This window comes from Lolium rigidum, chromosome 7 (genome assembly GCF_022539505.1).
Source record: "Lolium rigidum isolate FL_2022 chromosome 7, APGP_CSIRO_Lrig_0.1, whole genome shotgun sequence".
NCBI classification, from domain to species: Eukaryota; Viridiplantae; Streptophyta; class Magnoliopsida; order Poales; family Poaceae; genus Lolium; species Lolium rigidum.
The window spans coordinates 237926491-237950620 of record NC_061514.1 but is presented as its reverse complement, the minus strand read 5'-3'; the positions used below and the strand labels follow the sequence as shown (position 1 = coordinate 237950620).

The 24130-nt window shown below is 44.9% G+C and overlaps 3 protein-coding genes and 1 non-coding gene across 5 annotated transcripts in view; 2 read left to right on the top strand and 2 right to left on the bottom strand.

The window, feature by feature from the left end:
* The first annotated feature begins 6858 nt into the window (after positions 1 to 6858).
* LOC124673935 (ATP synthase subunit delta', mitochondrial) lies at positions 6859 to 9267 on the top strand. Its single transcript, XM_047209978.1, has 2 exons — positions 6859 to 7140; positions 8698 to 9267. The coding sequence occupies exons 1-2, from the start codon at positions 6874 to 6876 to the stop codon at positions 9040 to 9042; spliced, it is 612 nt and encodes a 203-aa protein (XP_047065934.1). The 5' UTR covers positions 6859 to 6873; the 3' UTR covers positions 9043 to 9267.
* A 716-nt stretch (positions 9268 to 9983) lies between these two features.
* LOC124679862 lies at positions 9984 to 10104 on the top strand. The gene has a single exon (XR_006995288.1). It is a non-coding gene; the product is annotated as a U5 spliceosomal RNA (small nuclear RNA).
* Positions 10105 to 11184: 1080 nt separating this feature from the next.
* On the bottom strand, positions 11185 to 14540 carry LOC124669824 (putative casein kinase II subunit beta-4). 2 transcript variants are annotated; one of them, XM_047206363.1, is made up of 5 exons: positions 14336 to 14540; positions 12837 to 13055; positions 12242 to 12351; positions 11957 to 12122; positions 11185 to 11711 (listed from the first exon to the last, which is right to left on the bottom strand). In XM_047206363.1, the coding sequence occupies exons 1-5, from the start codon at positions 14523 to 14525 to the stop codon at positions 11581 to 11583; spliced, it is 816 nt and encodes a 271-aa protein (XP_047062319.1). In that variant the 5' UTR covers positions 14526 to 14540; the 3' UTR covers positions 11185 to 11580. The 2 variants fall into 2 exon arrangements, with proteins under 2 accessions (XP_047062319.1, XP_047062320.1); XM_047206364.1 differs by having other exon boundaries at positions 11960 to 12122.
* A 1718-nt stretch (positions 14541 to 16258) lies between these two features.
* LOC124669823 (probable (S)-ureidoglycine aminohydrolase) overlaps positions 16259 to 24130 on the bottom strand; it is a 12901-nt gene continuing 5029 nt past the window's right edge. The window contains exons 9-12 of the mRNA XM_047206362.1: positions 17411 to 17449; positions 17140 to 17210; positions 16697 to 16750; positions 16259 to 16614 (exon numbers count right to left, since the gene is read on the bottom strand). Coding sequence (XP_047062318.1) covers positions 16542 to 16614; positions 16697 to 16750; positions 17140 to 17210; positions 17411 to 17449 — 237 coding nt within the window. The 3' untranslated portion in view covers positions 16259 to 16541. The remainder of the gene's footprint in view (positions 16615 to 16696; positions 16751 to 17139; positions 17211 to 17410; positions 17450 to 24130) is intronic.

The window sequence follows — 24130 nt, the reverse complement described above, 5'->3', positions numbered from 1 at the left end:
AAGCTCCTTCTGAGGGTTTCAAACGAGGACTTGGGGAAAACTACCGAGGAAAAACTAAGGAGCTGGGGAAAACTGAGTACAACTAAGGACCCGAGGGCACGAAAATAGAAATCCCTTGTTGTTAATCCTAGATGGATATAAACCCATTGCAATGGAACCTCCACCATACTCATACCATGGTTCCATTGCCCACCACATAGTCATATTCATAGTTATGAAAGTAGTATTTTTGCTTTTCATGCAAGAGTGATAAGTATAGTACTTTGCAAGTAATTTGGTAAAAATACTCAAAGTGACATGAGCAAGCGATGAACTTGCTTGATGACTGCAAGGTAGTGTAGTTGGATTTTCTGGACTGACCCTGGTCCTCTGTTTCTGAAAGATAGCATCATTGTCCGATAAATGCAATGGTTAAAGATTCAAATATGCATGCTTTAGATTTTTAGGGTTGTTCCCCCTCCCCGATGCTTAATTATTTAATGTCAAAGGTGGCGAATAAGCATAATTTATAAATACTCCTTAAGAGTTATTAAATAATTCTTTGTTATTTGTATTAAGGAGTTTATTCCAAGAAAATATTTATTTTCTTGGATTTCAATTTTAGAATAAAGTATGACTTATTATTCTTCCTTTAATTATTTAAAGACTTGAAATTTCTCTATCCAATTTTATTGGTAATAATTCATCATACTCATTTTTAATATTTGGTCAATTTATGATGAAAGTATTTGTTTTAAATAGATCACAAAATTTTAAGTGGTCTACATATTTTATACATTATTTAGAATTTTTCTAGGGTTTCTAGATTTATTTCCAATTTTTGGAAATATTTCCATGGTCAAATGACCATTTTGCCCCTCGGGCCCACTGGTCAGACCGACCGGTGGTTTGGTTGGACCAGCCCGTTGGGCTCGGCCCAACCCGGCCATTTTCTCGCGTCCTCACCCTCTCGACCTAACCCTAATCTCTCTGTCTCTCTCACGACGCCGAAATCTCCTGCCCCGTCGTCGGCCTCCTCCGGCCATCTCCGGCGGTCTCAGGCGACGTGGTTGGTCGCATCCACTCCACCTCTCGATGGCGCACCTTTTGGTCCACGTCGATCTGGAAATAGCGGCCTCCTTCGCTCGCCTCCAACCCTACTGCAAGCTAGGGTTTGCGGTGCTTGATGCGCGTAGATGACACGTCCGTTGGGAACCCCAAGAGGAAGGTGTGATGCGCACAGCAGCAAGTTTTCCCTCAGTAAGAAACCAAGGTTATCGAACCAGTAGGAGCCAAGAAGCACGTTGAAGGTTGTTGGTGGCGGAGTGTAGTGCGGCGCAACACCGGGGATTTCGGCGCCAACGTGGAACTCCGCACAACACAATCACGGAACTTTACCCCAACGTAACGAGTGAGGTTGTCAATCTCACCGGCTTGCTCGTAAACAAAGGATTAGATGTATAGTGTGGATGATGATGGTTGTTTGCGAAGAACAAGTAAAGAACAATTGCAGCAGATTGTATTTCGGATGTAAAGAATAGGACCGGGGTCCACAGTTCACTAGTGGTGTCTCTCCCATAAGATAGCAGATGTTGGGTGAACAAATTACAGTTGGGCAATTGACAAATAAAGAAGGCATAACAATGCACATACATATATCATGATGAGTACTATGAGATTTAATCGGGGCATTACGACAAAGTACATAGACCGCTATCCAAGCATGCATCTATGCCTAAAAAGTCCACTTTCGAGGTTATCATCCGAACCCCTTCCAGTATTAAGTTGTAAACAACGGACAATTGCATTAAGTATGGTGCGTAATGTAATCAACACAAATATCCTTAGACAAAGCATCGATGTTTTATCCCTAGTGGCAACAAGCACATCCACAACCTTAGAACTTTCTGTCACTCGTCCCGGATTTAATGGAGGCATGAACCCACTATCGAGCATAAATACTCCCTCTTGGAGTCACAAGTATCAACTTGGCCGAGCCTCTACTAGCAACGGAGAGCATGCAAGAACATAAATAACATATATGATAGATTGCTAATCAACTTGACATAGTATTCAATATTCATCGGATCCCAACAAACACAACATGAAGGATTACAAATAGTTGATCTTGATCATGATAGGCAGCTCACAAGATCTAACATGATAGCACAATGAGGAGAAGACGGCCATCTAGCTACTACTATGGACCCATAGTCCAGGGGTGAACTACTCACACATCGATCCGGAGGAGATCATGGCGATGAAGAGACCTCCGGGAGATGATTCCCCTCTCCGGCAGGGTGCCGGAGGCGATCTCCTGAATCCCCCGAGATGGGATTGGCGGCAGCGGCGTCTCTGGAAGGTTTTCCGTATCGTGGCTCTCGGTACGGGGGGTTTCGCGACGAAGGCTTTAAGTAGGCGGAAGGGCAGGTCAGGAGGCGCCACGGGGGCCCCACACAACAGGGCCGCGCGGGCCCCTTGCTGGCCGTGCCGCCCTGTTGTGGCGGTGCCTCGTGGCCCCACTTCGTCTCTCCTCGGACTTCGGAAGCTTCGTGCAAAAATAGGACCCCGGGCGTTGATTTCGTCCAATTCCGAGAATATTTCCTTACTAGGATTTACGAAACCAAAAACAGCGAGAAAACAAGAATCGGCTCTTCGGCATCTCGTCAATAGGTTAGTGCCGGAAAATGCATAATAATGACATATAATGTGTATAAAACATGTGAGTATCATCATAAAAGTAGCATGGAACATAAGAAATTATAGATACGTTTGGGACGTATCAGTGCTCGCGGAGATTCGCCTCACGCCGGTGTTACTCGACGTCGTGGTGATGTTGTGCACCTCGCCGGTGTTGCGCTGGAGCTCCTGTGCCCGGTGGAACCCAGGCTTGACCGCGGCTTGGCGCTGCCGTGGCCAGACTATGCCGCCGTGCCGCCACGGTGGCGCCCGTGGTGCTTCTGTTCCACGTACGTGACTCCTGCTCTCCTCTCTTCCCTCCTCTTCTTCTCCATCCTATCTACCGGCCAGGATTACCCAGTTTTGGGTACTGGCCATGTCTGCCATTGCTGCTGTTGTGTTGGCCCTGTGGTTGCAGTGCTTGTCCTGCCGCTGCTATGCTCACTGCTGCCCTAATGGCTGTGTTGTTGCTGCTGTTGTGCTAGCTGCTTGCTGTGCTTGCTGCTTGCTATTTCTATGCAATTGGTCAATTCGTTGCTTACTTGGCCTGCTCTAGCTACTGTAAATGCTCTACTCCTCCATTATTGTCACTGTAATTGTTCCTCTGGCTTACTGCTGTTGGCAGCTCGTGCATTAGCAAGTGCCAGGCATGTCTCCGTGACTTATGAATAGGCTCTAGATAATCCTAGGCCCTACTTCGCTTGCCTACTACTCATGTGCATCATTTCCTTGATGATGTGCTTCTGGATACAACTATAAAATAATTTTGTGATGCTTTGTGAAGCAATGGTTGACTGTTCTATAGATGCTCAGTAACTATGATAAGTTACTGATGACGTGGCTTATGTTTGCATGCTCTGGTTGATCATGTGATCACCAGTTGCTTGACAATTACTTACTGGCTGCTATATCTATGCTTGTTACTTGATATCCTGTATTAATGTTGGGTTGCAGAGCTCCTCACCATGTGCTGGTGTGTGCTCAAGCTTGTAAAAGCTTAATGGTGGATTCAGCTATGTGTGTGATGCTTGTATAGCATCCATGTATACTTGATGTTGCTTGATTCAATTATCTATGAAGCTTTATCATGTCCTGTTAATTATTTAGGATGAACTACTTATGCAGTGATGACTCTTTTGCTAAAATTACTTGAGCTAGAGGGATGCCAACTACTGTTGGGGACCCTAGATCCATTTTGAACCCATTTGGGTGATGATAAGTTTGGATGGCTTGGTGGTTTAGATGATCGTGTGGTTGAGGTGACCTTAGCAGTAATAAACTGATGTTTTGGTAGCTCCCACCTATATTGGCTTGATGTGAATGGGTACATGCTTGCTGGTTGATCATATGTGATTGCCAGTAGCTTGTCATGTTGAAAAATACTTGCAGAATTCATATATTTCTGCATATCTGATGGTTTTAAAAGGGCTAGCGTATTCTGGGTAGGTTTGGGTAAGTATGTGGGACAGTTTTCCTTCCCATTTCCATTTGGAAGATGCTACAACTTGTCTGGTTGGCATAACCATGGTCATAGGCTTTGATTCATCCCTGATCTTTGCCATTTCCACCAGGTTACACTTGGTCTATGACCAAATGATGATCAAAACAGGGGTACTCCACCATTTGTGTGCCTGTGTGTACATGACTGTGCAAATTATGAACAAAACCATCTGATTTGTTCATGATGATGTGTATACCTCACTCCAGCTCCTAGGTTTTGCTGATGTAGAGGATTTCTTCTATGCTGTTGGGCTTTGCTTGTCCTGCTCATCCTCACTGGCTGTGCAAGCTACTTCACCATTTGCTTGTTCACCAGTGCTTGTTCTTTGTGGAAGAAGAACTGGAACGCTGTTGTTCTTGGTGTTCTTGGTGTTCTAGTGGCTCTGGCTGGTTCAGTAGATGAATGGCTAGGGTTTGGCTGTCAAAAGGTTTTATACCACCCTTTCCTTGCTTCCCTGGTCGACAGCAAGGTTTTGTGGAATTGGTGACTAACCCTGACTTGTGTGCTCGGTTGCATGCACATAGCCTGGTCAGCTGTGTGTGTGTGTTCCATGTTGGAACTTGGGACTGGTGGATCAACTCGGCTGATTCTGGTCTTATCCTCCTATTTCATTTCTTTGTTAACCTTCCAAGTGGCATTGCCACTTGGCAACAATGTGCATTTCCTTTGTTATATTCTTATGCAGGGATCAAAGAAGATCAAGAAGTTCACCTCTACTGGATGATCAAGAAGATCAAGGCAGTAGCTTAGGTGTAGTTTAGTTCATCATTTCATTGTAATTTTTCTTTTTTTCTTTTTCCTTTATCAATTTCTGAAATGATTATGTAATATTTATATTTGGATATTATAATGACATTGTATCTTGTGTGATGATCAATAAAGCTCAAAGTTTCTCTATTGAGCTTCTTGTTATTTATACCTATTCTTTTATTGTTTAAATTATCCAAATATAATATTATTTGTTGGATTATTACTTGTCTTTTATTTTATGTAATGTTTAAGTTTGGAATTCAATTCAAACTTATTTCAAATGCATTCACTCAATTATATGTGTTGAATTCAAATGTTTCCCCTCTTTCAAAACCCTAATTCAAAAGAGATAATGTCCAAGTTTATCGCACTCTCGAAACCCTAATCCTGGCTGGTGTCGAGAGAGAAACTTGTTTCCTCTTAGGTTTTTATGCAATTAAGCGCGAAATTTTCCCTTGTTTTGTGATGCAATGCACATCCCTTTTCTAATTCTGCCCCGCAAACGTCTGAAATCCTGGGATATTACACACCGGCTCATCCATTCGTAAGGGAAATGAAGATCCTAATGACAAGAAGGATTCGGGTGATATTCATATGGTTCCACCAATAAATAACTATATTCCTAATCCTACAATTCATATGCCTCATATTGCTTCACAAGGACTAACATCCGCTCTTGATTCATCTAGTTTTGCAAATTGGCAATTTGATGCAATCACATATTTGCTGCTCTTCAATGGAACCTTGGTGGATAATCAAGGAGGGCTTCAAGACGTACAACCCCGACAATCTCATGCGAAGGAAGGTGATTGAAGACCAACTCAACCACACCGCTCTACATATGATCCATTTGGCGGTGACCCCTAAGGACCGTGCTCACATCCGTTCATGCAAGGCCGAATATAACACACGAATAACGATGCAAATCGAAACTCGACCGAGAACTAGCAAAACCGAAGGAAAACACTTCGTTTAAGTTGGGGATCACGCAACGCGTGCCCCTTCCTCCCAGGTGCCCAACCTCCTATGTTGGTCTTATCTCCTTCCCAATCCTTCTCCTCCATGAGATATTTCTCCCCACCACATAGCCAAGGCCGCTCCCTACCACCTCCCTTGCTCTGTACCCCCTTCCCTGTGTCGGTGCCCTGTGGTACCTACCGGTACCATGGAGCTCCTCTCCCTACCGGTACTATCGGTTCCATCGCTCGGCGTGGTGGATCATGAGCTGCCGCCCGCGGATCCGCTCGATGGAGGATATGCGAGGCCCTCAACATCTTGTTCCATGTATTGATGCTAACCCAGCCATGCTCCCTGCGACATCTAGCCATAAACTACGAGCCCCTTCACCATCTCCTGAGCAGAGCTCGCGCCACCGCTATCGCATGCGGTGGGATCCGTTGACGAGCTCCTATGGCTACCACCGCATGCCTGTGTCCTAGCACCCGCTGCCGCTCCCCCTTAGAATCCCGCCCGCAAACCGTCCCTACAAGGTGTCGTCGGCGCTGCTATAAGCTATCGATGGTGTTGGATAAGTTGGGCAAGAATGTTGAATGTATCGCACAGAAATGTTGCAGAACGATATTACATTTTTTAAAGTGCTACATATGAAAAAATTACATTCGAGAATTTTTTTACTACTATATTTGCATAACTGGCTGTAGGCAGCTGATGGCTCGTTTGCCAAATTTTATGGTTCTCAACTTTTTTTTTTAGGAACGGAACAGATCAATATGACCATGATACGTAGACGTAGCCCAATTGCAGAGGCGCTGCTGGATCGATTCCAGCTGAAACAGCCCAGCCCAAGAAGGCAGCAGCGCCTCCATTCTCCACCCACCCCACCCCACTCCTCCAGCGTCGCCTCCTCCAAATCGCAGGAAACCCCAATTCATTCAGCACCCACACATCCACAGGCCGCACGCACCCATCCCCGAGCTCAGACCCGAGGAAAAGGGAAAAAAAAAATGCTGCGCCACGCCGCCCACCGCCTGGCCTCCCGCGCCGCCGCCGGCTCCATCAGCCGCAGGGCCCTCGCCACGGCGCCGGCACCCGCGGAGGCGGGCGAGGACCCCGCCTTCGTGGAGGCGTGGAAGAAGGTGACCAACATCATCGATCCGCCCCAGACGCCCATGTCGGCCATGAAGCCCCGCCCGCCCACGCCGGCCTCCATCCCCTCCAAGCTCACCGTCAACTTCGTCCTCCCCTACAAGTCCGAGATCACCAACAAGGAGGTATATTCTATAGCCCCGACCACGTCCCCTTCCGATCCCAGATCTGCGCGTGTGCGACCAGGGTTTCGGGGTGTTCGCGCGATCTAGCGGTTGGGTTATTGTTGTGCTAGATTAGCGAGGGAGGGGAAGAGGGGCCTCCGCGATCCGGTTCATCCCGCGGGATAGTTGGAACCCTAGATGCAATTTTGTTTGGGGTCGTGAATGTTCCTTGTAAGGTGTTGACCTGTGATGGTTTTGATCATGTCATTGTTCATGTCGAATGATTGCCCTCTGGTCAATTGCTGCGCTCGATCCTGGGAATGCATTGGCTGGAGTTTTGTACTTTGGGTGAGATTGTTAGATAATACTGATACCAGGTATCCCGTTGTCTGGTCGGTAAGCCTGGCCATGCCGTACCTGATGTTCTTGGCATAATGGGACATCATACGCTGGCTGGCTAAATGTTAGTTGACTCTACTGAATAAATCATGCATCCTTCTAATTGTTATCTATTGCTGCTCATAAGTAAATGTACTAGTTCTCTTTTGGGGTTGTGAGCGTGTTAGATGTAAATCACTATAGGTGTCTGCTAGCATCTTCAGGCCTTTCAAATGCATATCGTCGTGGTGTTTTTAATTCAGCCAAGCCTGTTACTGTTAACGCTGTGTCAAGGTTAAGGGTTAGCCTGATTGAAAGTTTTTTCTTTCTTATTTGGCATTTATCTGATCTGTTTACTATCTGATTTGTTCATTTCTTGCGAATATTGTGCAATTTTTCTCATTTTTTAGCTGCAATTCTAAGCCTTATTAGTGTAATTGAGAAAAACAGGCCTACATTTGTACGAGTTTAGTTGACCGGATATGGTGCAGTGTTGCTGCTATGGTTTGACTACATTTGCACTCCCTGACATTAACCCATTATATCTGGTGTCGGTTTTCTTGATTGAGATAAATCTTCAATCTGGCTTCCGTACAATGAAACTGCATATTAGCCACTCACTTATATTTGTTGTGTTGCATGGACAGTTGTATTTTTTTGTGTGTCTGGAGCAATTATAGCCTTGTGTAGGATATCTGTTCTTGACATGTTGTGGTAACAATAGTGCCTCTAATATAACTCTGAATTTTGCTATGTATTTCTTAGTTTTTCTTGCTGTTTTAGTTAGCTCACTTGTTGGCTCCAGTACATTCTTAAGCTCAAAGTCAATAATATTTGCTAGTGAGTAGTATCTACTTTAAGTTACTTGGTATGTTTATGTGTTTGGGTATCTGTATTTTTTTCTGGTTTACATATGTGCATTGTCAAGTCTTTGGAATTACTTTTGAGGTTTCAAAATATGTTATTAGCTACCAAGTTTGTTGTTCCCGTTTGTCTGTGGTAGCAATTTTTCTGTGTGTAGCAATTATACTTGTGATCCTGCATTTTTGTGGGAGAATCAGCGAGCGGTCTTCAAATTATGTACATTGTTTTCTTTTGCATGCTTACATTGATCATGTATAATTTAGAAATGTTCCCCCTTCATTGGCATAGTCTTGTATTTTCTTCATTGCTCATCTCGTATTATCTGGTTATTTTCAGGTTGACATGGTAATGGTACCAGCTACAACTGGCCTGATGGGTGTTCTGCCAGGCCATGTTTCCACAATCGCAGAGCTCAAGCCTGGTGTTCTCTCTGTACACGAGGGAAATGACGTGACCAAGTACTTCGTCAGCAGTGGCTTTGCATTCATCCATGCAAACTCCATTACTGATGTTGTGGCTGTTGAGGCTGTACCCCTGGAGCAGATTGACCCAAACTTGGTCCAGAAGGGTCTTGCTGAATTCACTGCCAAGCTCGGATCAGCCTCAACTGACCTAGAGAAGGCTGAGGCTCAGATTGGTGTGGATGTTCACAGTGCGCTCAATGCTGCATTGACCGGTTGATGACGACATCTTACATTTTTATGTCCTTTTGCATCCACATTTGTAGAATGTGAGTTGAAGTCCTCAAACTCATCAATGAGGATGGAGGGAATGATCTTAAATAAATTATACTCCATCTCAGAGAAAGACTTGTGTTTCTTCTTTCGACTCGAATCCTGCGAGGATTTTTGTAATGGTGAATATTTTTCTCTGTGCTAAAAAATCCAGTGCTGCATTCAGTTTTCATTTCTGAGTTGATAGTTGTATCAGATCGAATTGTTTGATTTTTCCTTTTCATATTTTGTGTCAAATTGTTGAACATAATCATGTTTTTCCCTTGTTTCTTGTCTGTGATGCTGTGGTTGCCGGTAAGTTTGACCCTTCAAATTGGCGGTACTTCCAGAGTTCCAGGAAACAATATTGTGCAATTACGTTATCTCTGTCTGTGTTCACTCAATGGATTTTTTTTTTGAACAAGCACTCATTGGATTTGAAATACTCCCTTTGTCCCACGGTATAAGATGTTTTGTCAAGCTATAAAACATTTTGTGAAAACCTCTTATATTCGTTAGTGGAGGGTGTATTTTGCATCTTCATCCGGTTTTCAGGAAGTGCAGTCAATATCAATACTGTACTACGGTAATCATCTTTTAAAGGAACCACAGTAATCATTTTTGTTTCTCGAGTAAGGCTGGATTGATTTTTGAAGAAGTCAACCCGATCTTAGGTTGTTACGCTCGATACTATTCTGGTGTCACCACATGCATTCGTGGGCTGGGCCTGGTTTGCTCAGCGTTCTGGTGGGGCGTAAAGCGTCCATGGGCCTGCCTGTCGTGAACTCCCCCGCGTGCGCAGTGCTGGACAGTGGACACCGGGTTTAGTCCCATACTGCTCAGCTTGGTTGTAGTGCTCATTAGCCATCCCTATAAAGAAGAACCCAGGCTCCACTGTGAAAGGCACGCAGCTGCGTGGTGAGCACAAAGCGAACTATTCTTTCGCCTTTTACTAAAGAATACCGTGTGCACGTCACAATAAGCAGCATACGCTTATTTTTGAAGGGTTTCTCCTCTTCTAGAGGAGGGTCCCACAAATCATATAACATCAAATTTAACGAGTCTTTTAGTTTCTACTCCCTCTGGATTGGTAAAATTGACATGGAGTGTGAACAGTAAGGGTGTGTTTGGTAGCCCGTGTCTACTCAGAATATCTCATCTCAAACGAGATTTCCAGAGAAAACTGTGTTTGTTAGACTGGGTCACTAGAGATGGGCTATGCTCACCTCATACAAAAAACGTCCCTCAGCCTAGCCCGGTTGTGAAGCTCTCGGGGGCCCACCAACGCACCCCCAGACACTCTCCCGAACCCCTCATTCTCCCTCGAACGAAACTGCTCGCTTACTGGACCTCTGCTGGCCGCCGTCGCCCCCTTCCCTGGCCGCCGTCGCCTCCTCCCCTGGACTCCGCTCGCCGCCCGCCGTTGCCCCCTCCCCTGGCCGCCGTCGCCCCTCCCCTGGAAACCGCTCGCCCCGTCGCCCAGCGCTGCCCAAGCTCGGCCAGCGCCGCCCAAACTCGCCCAGGGCCGCTCGCCGCCGTCCAGTGCCACCCGCCGCCGTCCAGCGACGCCTGCCGCCACCCGCCGCCGTCCAGCGCCGCCCGCCACCGCCCGTCGTCGTCCAAGGCCGCCCGCCTCCGCCCAAGGCTGCCCAGCTCCGGCCACCGCGCCGCCCAGCAGGTCCATGGCGTGAGATGAATCTTGAGGGCCTGATTGCTTTTCTCTCTCTTTGTTTTAGGACCTTTTTGCAAAAAAAATAGACCATTCTGTAAAACTGCTATGAGACCTGCTCACCTCAGCACAAATTGCACCAAACACCATCCCATATGAGCCTAGCTCAACACATCCGGGACTGCCAAACATGTGATGAGTCTGACCTGTGAGCATGTATGATGAGAGATATATATTCTCAGTTGACCCGGGCTACCAAACACACCCTAAGTAGCTTATCTACGCACTATGGCTGTGTCGATTAAACAAGACCAGTGGGAGTAATTAAATAGGCTTACAACTTGCCTTCGTTTCACTATCATCATAAACAGATTGTGTGCTAAAGAAATATCAAAACAACGGTTATCTTTTGATCAGAGTTCAGGATCAATTCTTCCTCAGTGTTCGACAAGAGTTGATAATTTCAAGCATAAATTTTACAGTACTTAAAAGGAGGATCAGTGCTGGCAAATAGCTGCTGCTGGATACAGATGATATTTCAAAGCATAAATTTTAATGTGGATCAGCGCTGATAAGTAGCAGCTGCTGGTTTTGAACCAGAGGTCCACACTTAACTAACCAATAGAGTTGGAATTATGTTACAACATTGACTCGTGTCTTCTTTTATAGCTACATTTCTAATGTTGAACAGACCAGCCAGGGCACACATTGAGAATCGCATGATCCAGATTTCCAGCTGGCAATTACACTCTTACAGTAGACTTCCTGGGCCTCTAGATCCCCCAAAAAAGAGGTCTGCCGACTTTTCATTCGATGTCATCCCAGGTCACCTCCTTGTCATGGCTTGTGGAGCTTGAAGCCGAATACGCGAGGAATGTAGCGCTGTGAGGGCTTCTGAGGTTTGAGGTGATCGTATGTCATCAGAAACATGTGAGGAAATGTTGTCCCAAAGTAGGCTCCGTCGATATCTGGACATGGTCAAAGAAAAAGCAAAATATAACGACAAAATGGCAACTTTCTTTGACCATGATATAGTAATGTCTGAGAGGTAAATATTGCTTAGTAGACGATGATGTTTCTATGATTCCAGATAAATGTACCAAGTGTCAGGTCAGTAACAAGGCTCTAAAACAGATATGACAGTGGTAAAAATTCAAAAGGAACTCTTTTTTTTTCACAAGGAGACGGTATAATAAGAGAGTGGTTAGGATACTGCCTTGGTATTTAGACCGTGGATAGTAGATGTCTTCACACTTAGGGCAGAATATCTTCACGGTGCTAGACCGGTGAATATCTGATTGTCCAACAGGTAGACATGGTTGGCCACAGCAATAAACTCGTGGACATCGTCCGAAGTCATAGTTCTTATACTTCTCCAGCTGCCAAAAAAAGGGGACAAGAGTTGCCATAAACAAATTTCACCAATATGGGAGAATTACAATTTTTTGGAAACAAATAGGGTTAAGTATTAGCAAAGAAAGGTTAGCATAACAGGTACCATAGCAGCCAATCCTTTACTTGTCAGAATGTATCGTGCATGAATCAGCCCATACAACATCTCTGCAGCTGATTCAACTAACTCATTTTGTTCTTCCGTGAAAATATCACCTAAATATTCAAATAATCAAGGAGCATCAGCAAAAGCAGCAGGCATTGTAAAAGGGAGCATGCAGAATACCTTATCCAGGACAAGTTAGAGCAATATATTAAGCCACCAACCAAAGCCCGTGTAAATGACTCATGTTATTTACTATTGCATACAAAATTAAACATGACTTTCCGTTTATGCTTTAGAATAATTACGATGCAAACTTTTACTATGGCAGAAAAGCTAATTGATGTTCACAACAAAGAACAAAATTCAAGGCCATTGAGAAATATTTTTGCCTGTAGCACCTAATGTGTATTTATAAATAGAGCCCAAGCAAGCAGTAAGTGCTGCCATCACTATGAAAAAGCCTTTGAGAACCTAAACTAGTACGCAAAAGAAGCCAAGTAACTCTACAGGGAAAACACAACTGCACCAGATCAAGTGCAGAAATGCATCAAACATGTGGTTTTATTTGAACAATTAAATATTGAGAAACATTTACCATGAGAGGACTCGATATCCAAAATGAGATCAAGAGCATAATCATAATATGGAACTTGACTGCTAAGCCCACAAAGATTGAAGTCATCTTGTATGTAATCCTCATCGACTTCACAGAAGAACTCATTCCCTCTTAGGTTGCAATACCACGAAATCCATGAGGTGTCTTCTCCATCAGAACCACTAACATCTGATGCTTCACTGTCAGATTCAGACTCGCCTACAATGTGAAGAGCATGGAAGCATCAATGCATTTGTTTATAAAATACTATTTTTCTCGACCATGAACCTAGACGCAGATCGTTTGTGCATTAGAAGAAAACACCAAATGCAGACAGAGTTCACACCACGAAAGGTGGCCTCCGACCAAGAACAAAAACAGTGGAAAAAAAAGAAACCTGCACAAACTAAGCTAGAAACAAAACAGAAAAGGTAGCAGCAAACCCCTAAGCTAACATATATGGCGCAAACTAAACGTGCACAAAGATTCAATTTACCTTGGAGCAACTAAAATACAAGATACCGAGCAATAATCTTTATCTAACTAACAACACAAACTGCTACAGAAAGCAGAAATTGGATCTGGACTACACCAATTTCTGGACTACTCAATAGATCTGGACTACACCATAGCAATCAACAGAAATGTAGGTATGATCTGTAGCCATTGGCAAGTCGGAGCGGGAGCGCTGCCGGCCGCGTGTGGCGGCGGCAGGGGATGGCTCCTGGGATGGGGGGGGGGGCATCTCCCTCTCCTCTTATCCCTATTCGACAACTACTGTGGCTCGGTGGATTCCGATGGGGGGACGATTCGCCCGTAAACTAGCACAGCCCCATACAAAAACATGTACATCTAAGGACAATTCCAAAGACATATATAAGTGTGGATTTTACAAATCACGCTGTAGCATTCTATTTCGAAGCAAACAATACACTAAGAATGCTCATAGTGGGAGTAACTTAGCTAGTAACATCACACAACCCAAAACATTTTGGTGACATGGCATGTCAATGAATGAAGAAAGAGAGTGAGGTGGTAACTAGCTATGTTACCATAACATCACACACCCCAAGACAAGTTGAGTCTACACCATAGTAAATGACACAATGCATGACACCACATATAAGTTACTACCCACTATGGAGGTAGTAACTTAGACTAGTAACATATGTCATGTTACTACTCTAAGTTACTCCCCACTATGACTAGCCTAAGTCACAAACCCAAGAATATGTGTAGTGAAAGTAACACAAAATTCTGGCCCACCAAGGTAAAGAAAACCTCCTTGCCTGATGCGCTCAAATCTAAATAGCAATAGCGCGACAGCAGACCAATGGGGATGGAACTTCAATCCATGACCCAATTTCTCCCACCCTTACAAGTTACAATCCAGCAACGTAACTCTATGACCACACGAACGGATCAGAGCACCACGGATTCGCCAGGACGGCACGTCGTCAGGTGGGGGAGACTAGAGAGAGGGGGGGAGATCGCGTTACCTTCGGAGCAGCGGCCCTTGGGGAGGGAGGAGGGCACGACGAGGCGGTTGTGGTCGCCTCGGGCACCCGCCGATCCCCTGGACGTGGAGGGCGACGCGGCGACGGCCTTGTCCAGGTGCTTGTCGAGCACGTCGCTGATGCGCTTCCGGTCCAGCCCCGCCCCTCCCGCCGCCCCCTGCTGCTTATACATCTCCCGCCACCGACGACGACGACGAACCACGCAACGCTGCTCCTTCGGCTGCCGCGCCGGCCGCCCTCTTCACGCGGGAAGCGCCATTGGAGAGGCGCGCGCGCGGGTTAGGGTTCGGACGGGGAAGGGGAGGGGCGATGGGAGGAGCACGGGAGGGAGGTGGCGCGAATTCCGAGGGAAGGGAGGGACGGGAGTGCAAAAGTGCAGGACGCGACCTGAACGAACAGTGACAGGCTCAGACAACTAGGACTACAGAGCCTATCGGAATGTCGTACAGATATTTTCGGCTGTCACCGCCCGGCATTGATTTGGTTTAGCTTTGGACAGCTTTGTTCTCAAGTTATTGGGAAGTTTACTTTTCGTCCTAACAAATACTCCTTCCAGTTTCGGTTTACTATATAGTTCTACATGTATCTCTAGATCGTTAATTTAACCAACTTAATATAAGATATATATTACAAAAAATATATCATTAAAAACTTTAGATTTTATACTTTCTAATGATATAATTTTTATATTATATAATTAATATTATATAGATTAAATTGATGACCTAGGTACCTAGTAAACTGAGATAGAGGAAGTACTTTTAGATAAACTCTTGAACTTTCATCCCTTCTCTCAGTTGAGTTGAAAAAATCTTTGAAAAAACAGTCCGGATTGGTTTTGATCCAGACCAAGTCCAAGCTAGTTTAGATGTTGAACCCAACATCTTAATACTAAAATTTAAAATCCGTGTGCCTTCTCTCTATCCTCTCGACTTCTCCCTCTACCAATTCACTTGAAGCATCACGCTACAAAGGCTTGCTTACTTTGCTTATGAACATCGTATTGCCTCTCTACCCTTGTGCCGTTACCTTAAGTTGTTTGCCACCCGTGGCAGATATTTGCTTGGCTCAAGCAGGATAAGAACTAAAAGCGAATGATTCTGAAAGTTAAAGGTTCATTTTAAACCAAAGAAAAGTTTTAGAAACAAAAGTGAACTTTTACTATAATTCAAGGACCAAAACTAGCCTTTGACAGATCATCTTTTTTAGCTCCAAGTTTTTCTTTTACATTTTACTGTAGTACTCAAAATTACTGTAGCATCTACATAAAACATCCACCTGTCCATGCCAACTTGAAATCATCTAGGGCAAATAATTTAATTTTTTAAATGAATGATCGCCCTTTCATAATAGTGGGCCGCAACAACAACAATAGCTCTCTGATGAATCCCCACGCAAATCAGTTCTGATGCTAATTTGCCATGATAAGGTAGCCTAGTAATGAAGTAACATGATCAATTGCATTTGGTTATCCAAGTACTATCATTTCCTTTTTTGGTAAAGGTTCGTTCTTTTGCATTATTACCTTTTCTAAAAAGGAAGAAGGCAACGTAGACAAGCACAAACATATATTCTCCTCCAACTTGCATTTCCTTTTTTTTTTGTAGTTCAGGGTACATTAACAATCATGAGCCTGCTTTATAAATTATAACTCCTTATACTCTATAAGTATCATGAATACCTCATTAAAACTATTTACAGAAAAACTTATCTACCAGTTTAATTTCTGAAGCAATATGCAAAATGACATACATGTCTCACTAAGGATAATAAAAATAAATCGGAACCCAAATCGAGTGTGAAACTTGAGGATTTGAACCCAGCATAAGGGAGTTCGTGCATCACTGTCCCACCGGAGTGCACAATAATTTAACTTCTGTTTTGCGATCACCAATGCCTGTGGCATGAAGAAGGAAAACGTAACCACGCACGCATTTAAATTATTTGAGGGTTTAACCAGTTGAGATTACAGGTCATATCGTCCTCTAGCCACAAATGGGCAGCCATGAACATTACAATTTCAAGTTCCAATTTGGCTTCATTTTTTTACATTGATTCACTCTGGAGTCTGAGCAATGCGCCTGCGCCAGCAAGCAATTGGGGCAGTGCCTTCTAGAGGAACTCTTCATAGCTGTGACAGCTCTCTATGGTGAGTTATGGCTATCCATGAAGAGTGATTTTGCCTTGCTCATATCAGTGGATTCCTATTGACATCTTTGTACAGCAAGTACCTAGACTTGGTTTTACCAAGGGCAGCATACCTGGAACAGCAAGGCAACAGCCATGAGCTGCCTACACAATCCAAGTCCCTCAATGATAAAAACAAAGTCCGCAGACACTAACCACTGAGGCACAAACGGCGCCATCCAAATAGTATCACCTGCTTGCACCGGATACCTGTTTCATCAATGCAAAATAGTCTATAGTGGGACATGGAACATTATGGAGTATATATGCCACTAGCAAATAACAGGTGAAGTTACACTTTCAGATTAAAAAAAATGAATACATGCTTCAGAATAGTGTCGCATTGTTAGTCAAACATATGTCAAATTGTGAAGGACAGTAGATGGAAGAAGCACAAAATGAAGCATAGTAATACATGGTAGATTATGCATATAAAAATTTGCAATAGATTAAAAGTTCTGCCAGTAAGGTGGAGTAAGTGGTAATAACTCTATTGCATCACACACCTAATAAATCACACCCAAGATATGACCTCTTTCATGAAACAAACTCGATCTCCAGACCTAAAAGAAACAAAATGTTATAGATTGCGTCCTTACCAGCTGTCTCCCAATCGATATATTCCCTGTCCCTCTAAAAGCAGCAGACCATGTTGATTGTAATGAACCTCCTAGCAGAATAAAATCGAAAAAGAAGACAGAGCTTCAGAATAGGATTGGCGTCTACTGCCATGAATGTATGCATAAAAAATAGCATCACATATCCTCTGGTGAGAAGTTTTAGATTTATAAAATGGAATATGATCAAAGTTCGCCCGTGATAGTATTCATTATGAAAAATACCATAAGATACACACAAAAATGTACAGACCTTCACATTGAGATACTCGCCTGGCTGAAAGTCCATTATCTGCAAGAGAGGGAGAAGGATATAAAAAAAGTACTCTTCAATCAACATTCCTAAAGAGACACTTATAATCCAAATGAACAGCTCTGGACTGTATATTATGTTCTTGGGCCCACACAACCTTACCTAGAAACATGCCATCAATATAACAAACTCTGAGTTGTATGGTTTAATTTGCAAGTTTGTTACTTGTGTCCTATAATAAGATTCACACAGCACAAAACCTTCCAATACCAAATGCTCGAATGCACACCATATTTCTTTGTTCCGCTAAAATCATTGGCTAAAACTCGAATGGCTCTCCTTTTCTGTGAGGGATGTTGATGATGTTGAATGTAGATGGGCTGCAGCCCAGTAAGGCAGCCCATATAGTCTACAATTCCTGAAATCTCAAGGCCCATCACGATGGCAGCTTGGGACAGCCTTGGGGGACAAAGTTTAGTCCCACATTGCTAGTTGGGAGAGAGTTGGAGTGGTATATAAGGGCTGCTGTTCTAGTCATTCCAAGTGAGTGAGAATAGAAGGAGCCCTCGCGCACTCCTCCTCCTCCGCCCGCCCCGCCTCGGCTCGGCACGTCACGCACGCACGTCGCGTTTCGTGACTCGAGTTCGAGTTCAAGACACACTCAAGGAAGCCTAAATTTTTTGCTTGGTGCACCAATTGTGTTGGGTACGTGTCGACCTGCATGTGCATGTTCGCCGCGTGTCCCTGGCTTCCTACGCGTGTCAACGCGGTCGGGTCGGGTCGGCTTCCCAGGATATACAAGGAGACAGATCAGATCTAGAGAAATATACAGTTCTCAGAACTCTCTCTCGCGAAGTTCCTTTTGCTGCGCTACTCTCTAGTCTTCCCCATCCCGGCGACTGCGTGCACAGCCGTCCGGGAGAGCAGGCCTCCGAAACTCCGTCCGTTGAGATCCTGCACCGGGAGACAGGCGATAAGGTTTTTGGGGAGCGTCTCGGCGCGGCCGCTCGCTACTTGTTCGTCTTCTTCTTCGACGACCCGGTTGCTTCATCGACGGATCCGACTACACCATGGGCGACATCAACAATACCCATGGTGGTGGTGCTTGCTGCTGCTTGGTGCGTCCTTCCCGGTCGCGATGTACGTGCTTTTCCTCTCCTACCTTGCACTGCTACTTGTTCCATGTTCAGATCTGATGCATGTGCTTAGTCTGATGTGTATGGTTAAGTATGCTTGTGCATCTCTAATGTTGTTTTCGGCAATTAATCTCATACGGAAATTGCCTAATAATCCAACAATCCAAAAACCTTATTTGCTTAGGCAATTTTCACCATACGGTTTTCTTCGTTGCGCTCAAACCGAGCCCATTTACGGGTTCTCATTTCAAGAGATGGCAGAGTAAGACCCTCTTGTGGCTCACTTCTATGGGTGTGCACCGAGTTGCGGAAGGTATTCCCAGAGGTCCGCTTACTCCTGAAGAGGATAAAGCGTTCGGGGATGCCACCGTAATCTTTGTGGGTGCCATCCTAAGTGTGCTTGGAGACAAGTTGGTTGATGCTTATCCGCACATCCGAAATGGGAAGGAAGCTGTGGGATGCCTTTGGACGCTAAGTTTGGTGATGCCGTCTGCGGAGGTGAGCTGTATGCTATGGAGCGGTTCAATGACTACGAGAATGGTTGAGAACCGATCTGTAGTAGAACAGAGCTCATGAGATACGAGATCATGGCAAAGGAACTCGAGCTCCTCAAGTGTGTGCTACGGACAAGTTTGTCGCGGGATGCATTGTCGCTAAGCTTCCCCCTTCATGGAGGAACTTTGCCACTTCACTGAAACATCGGAGGCATGAGTTTTACGTTGAGAATATCATGGGCTCTCGGATGTTGAGGAGAAGGCGAGGGCAAAAGACAAACACACTTTGGAGGAACCGAGGGACGTTCTGCTGCCAATATGGTGCGGAAAAATGCCCACAAGTCCAAGGGAAAGAACAAGGGAGTCTCCCGGACTACCAACTTCAAGAAGAAGGGGAAAACGGAGAAGAAAGATCCTTCTTTGGGTGTGTGGCGAGGCTGGCCATTGGGCTAATCGTTGTCCACAACGCAAAGGAAAGAAATGTCGGAGCTGGACGGAACTCAAATTGCGTCGGCATGGTCATTGGCAACACGAGAGGAAGGAACTACGGGGTATGGTAATATGTTACCCTCTTGTTCTTTCGGTGTTTCAGCCCACGGAATGGTGGGTTGATACGAGTGCTAATGTTCATGTGTGTGCTGACATCTCCATGTTTACCTCTTATCGGGCCCGAGGTTCCTCGGTAATGATGGGGAATGGGTTACATGCTACTTGTTCGTGGTGTTGGCACGGTAGATCCGAAGTTTACTTCGGGAAAGATCGTGCAAGCTGAAGAACGTCTTTGCATGTCCCTTCTATCAAGAAGAATCTCGTTAGTGGCTCCCGTCTTATGAAAGATGGGTTTAAGTTGGTGTTTGAGTCCAATAAAGTTGTACTTGTCTAAGTATGGAACTTTTGTTGGAAAGGGATATGAATGTGAGGGAATGTTGCGCTTCTCTCTAGAAGACTTCTGTGATAATGTTGTGAATCATGTAAGCACTAGTGTTAATGAAACTAATGTTTGGCATTCACGACTTTGTCATGTTAATTTCGGTTGTATGACGCGGCTTGCTGATATGAGTTTAATTCCGAAATTCACCTTTGTCAAAGGCTCTAAGTGCCATGCTTGTGTGCAAGCAAAGCGGCCTCGCAAGCCTCATAAGCCTGTGAAGGAAAGAAACTTGGCACCACTAGAGCTCATACATTCGGATCTATGTGAGATGAATGGTGAGTTGACAAAAGGTGGAAAGAAATATTTCATGACTTTGATTGATGATTCCACTAGGTACTTGTTATGTGTATCTCCCGAAAACTAAAGATGAGGCTCTTGATTTCTTTAAAATCTATAAGGCTGAAGTTGAGAACCAACTTGAAAGAAAGATAAAAAGGGTTCGGTCCGATCGTGGTGGAGAGTACTTTTCTAATGAGTTCAATTTATTCTGTACGGAACATGGTATAATCCATGAGAGGACGCCTCCCAATTCCCCACAATCCAATGGGATTGCGGAAAGGAAAAACCGTACTCTAACGATTTGGTTAACGCCATGTTAGATGTTTCGGGTTTATCCAAGGAATGGTGGGGGAGGCTATATTGACTTCGTGTCATGTCCTAAATCGTGTTCCAACCAAGAATAAAGAGATTACCCCTTATGAGGAATGGGAAAAGAAAAGACCAACACTCTCCTACCTACGAACTTGGGGTTGTTTGGCGAAAGTGAATTTGCCAATCACCAAGAAGCGAAAGCTTGGACCAAAAACCGTGGATTGTGTCTTTCTTGGCTATGCTTGCCCATAGCATTGCCTATAGATTTCTTGTGGTGAAATCTGGAGTGGATGACATGAATGTTGGCACCATCTTTGAATCAACAGATGCTACATTCTTTGAGGATATATTTCCTATGAGAGATATGCATGGCATGTCTAGTTGGGAATACGATCCAATACACGAAACTCCTATGGAGTCCGATGACGAATACGATGATGAGAGTTCAGATTTGATGAAGATAACAATGAAGCTCCCACAAGGAGTAAGAGACAAAGGACTGCAAAGTCTTTTGGTAATGATTTCATTGTGTATCTTGTGGATGATACTCCCACTACCATTTCAGAAGCCCTCGCATCTCCTGATGCAGACTACTGGAAGGAAGCGGTTCAAAGCGAGATGGATTCCATCTTAGCTAATGGAACGTGGGAGTTATCAGAGCGTCCTTATGGGTGCAAACCTGTAGGATGTAAATGGGTATTTAAGAAGAAGCTTCGAGCTGATGGTACTATTGAGAAGTACAAGGCTCGGCTTGTAGCCAAAGGCTATACCCAAAAGGAAGGCGAAGATTTCTTCGATACCTACTCACATGTGGCGAGATTGACCACCATTCGAGTACTACTGTCATTGGCTGCCTCACACGGTCTTCTCGTTCATCAAATGGACGTTAAGACGGCTTTCCTAAATGGAGAGTTGGACGAGGAAATTTACATGGAACAACTCGATGGTTTCGTCATTGCAAGGTCAAGAAAGAAAGGTGTGTAAATTAAAGAAATCTTTGTATGGTCTCAAACAAGCACCCAAACAATGGCATGAGAAGTTCGAAAGAACTTTGACATCTATGGGCTTTGTTGTTAATGAAGCCAGACAAATGTGTGTACTACCGCCATGGTGGGGGTGAGGGAATTGTCCTATGCTTGTATGTGGATGACATACTAATTTTTGGGACAAGTCTCAAAGTGATTGAGGAGGTAAAAACCTTCTTATCTCGGTGTTTCGAGATGAAAGATCTTGGAGAAGGCGATGTTATATTGAACATCAAGTTATTGAGAGATGGGAATAATGGGATTACTCTTGTGCAATCCCATTATGTTGAGAAGGTGTTGAGCAGATTTGGCTATGCTTGATTGCAAATCTTCTCTCACACCTTATGATCCTAGTGTCTTGCTTCGAAAGAATGAAAAGGCAACTAAAGATCAATTAAGATACTCTCAAATCATTGGTTCACTCATGTATTTAGCTTGCGCTACGAGGCCTGATATCTCGTTCGCTGTATGCAAACTTAGCCGGTTTGTGGCCAACCGGGAGATGATCATTGGCATGCTCTTGAGAGAGTGATGCGCTATCTAAAGGGAACCATGAGTTATGGAATTCATTATACTAGGGTATCCAAGAGGACTTGAAGGGTATAGTGATTCCAATTGGATTTACGATGCTAAAATGAAAGCCACAAGTGGATATGTTTTCACTCTTGGTGGTGGCAGCTGTTTCTGGAAGTCTTGCAAGCGAGACCATCTTAACGAGGTCAACTATGGAAGCGAGAACTCACGGCATTAGATACGGCTCACTGTCGAAGCGGAATGGCTTCGTGAGCTCTTGATGGACTTGCCTATGGTTGAAAAACCAATACCGGCTATCCTCATGAGCTGTGATAATCAAGCTGTGATTGTCAAAGTGAAAAGTTCTAAGGATAATATGAAAAGTTCCAAACATATCAAGAGGAGATTGAAGTACGTCGAAAGCCGAAGAACTCCGGAGTGATAGCATTGGATTATGTCCAAAGTGCTAAAAATCGGCGAGATCCTTTCACAAAAGGACTATCAAGAAATATGATAGACCTAGCATCGAGGGAGATGGGTTTGAGACCCACTTGAGTTGCTGAGGGGTAACCCAACCTATGTAATCGGAAATTCCGTGAACTAGGACCGGGAAAACAAGCCGGAGTAAGCGAGTTGAGAGAAAATATAATACTCCCACTCCGTTGCGGATGCAATTCTCTCATAGTTCTTGTAAGGCGGGTTGACGATGTCTTAATGTGTTACGAGCGGCTCTTAATGAGCGAAGACGGCTGTCCTACGGGGCGATCTTTGAAGAACACACCTATATGAGTGACACTACTTGGTCATAGTGTGGGAGATTTGGGTGAATCTCTAGTAAGCTCATGAAAGGCCGAGGAGTATGACTTATAAGCTCCACCGAGGGAAGGCTATGGCAGCCTAGTACGCGTGCGGCATTGAGCGAAACTTGCTTGCACAAAGGCCGGCAATTCAAGGCATAGTCCATTGTTCGAGTTGTAGTCAAGCGTAGCACCTTGCCTAAGTGGAAGTTCAACTTAACGGTCTCCACCGAAGTGCGGGTATATCAAACGAGTGAATGGAACTAATGTGTCATCGATGTGCATATGAGATACGGTGGGGGATTGTTGAATGTAGATGGGCTGCAGCCCGATAAGGCAGCCCATATAGTCTACAATTCACGAAATCTCAAGGCACATCACGATGGCAGCTTGGGACGACCTTGGGGGACAAAGTTTAGTCCCACATTGCTAGTTGGGAGAGAGTTGGAGTGGTATATAAGGGCTGCTGTTCTAGTCATTCCAAGTGAGTGAGAATAGAAGGAGCCCTCGCGCACTCCTCCTCCTCCGCCCGCCCCGCCTCGGCTCGGCACGGCACGTCACGTCACGTACGCACGCACGTCGCGTTTCGTGACTCGAGTTAGACACACTCAAGGAAGCCTAAATTTTTGCTTGGTGCACCAATTGTGTTGGGTACGTGTCGACCTGCATGTGCATGTTCGCCGCGTGTCCCTGGCTTCCTACGCGTGTCAACGCGGTCGGGTCGGGTCGGCTTCCCAGGATATACAAGGAGACGGATCGGATATAGAGAAATATACGGTTCTCACAACTTCTCTCTCGCGAAGTTCCTTTTGCTTGCGCTACTCTCTAGTCTTCCCCATCCCGGCGGCTGCGTGCACGGCCGTCCGGGAGAGCGAGGCCTCCGAAACTCCGTCCGTTGAGATCTGCACGGGAGACGGGCGATAAGGTTTTGGGGAGCGTCTCGGCGCGGCCCGCTCGCTCTTGTTCGTCTTCTTCTTCGACGACCCGGTTGCTTCATCGACGGATCCGAGCTACACCATGGGCGACATCAACAATACCCATGGTGGTGGTGCTTTCTTCTTGCTTGGTGCGTCCTTCCCGGTCGCGATGTACGTGCTTTTCCTCTCCTACCTTGCCTTGCTACTTGTTCCATGTTCGGATCGATGCATGTGCTTAGTCGATGTGTATGGTTAAGTATGCTTGTGCATCTCTAATGTTGTTTTCGGTAATTAATCTCATACGGAAATTGCCTAA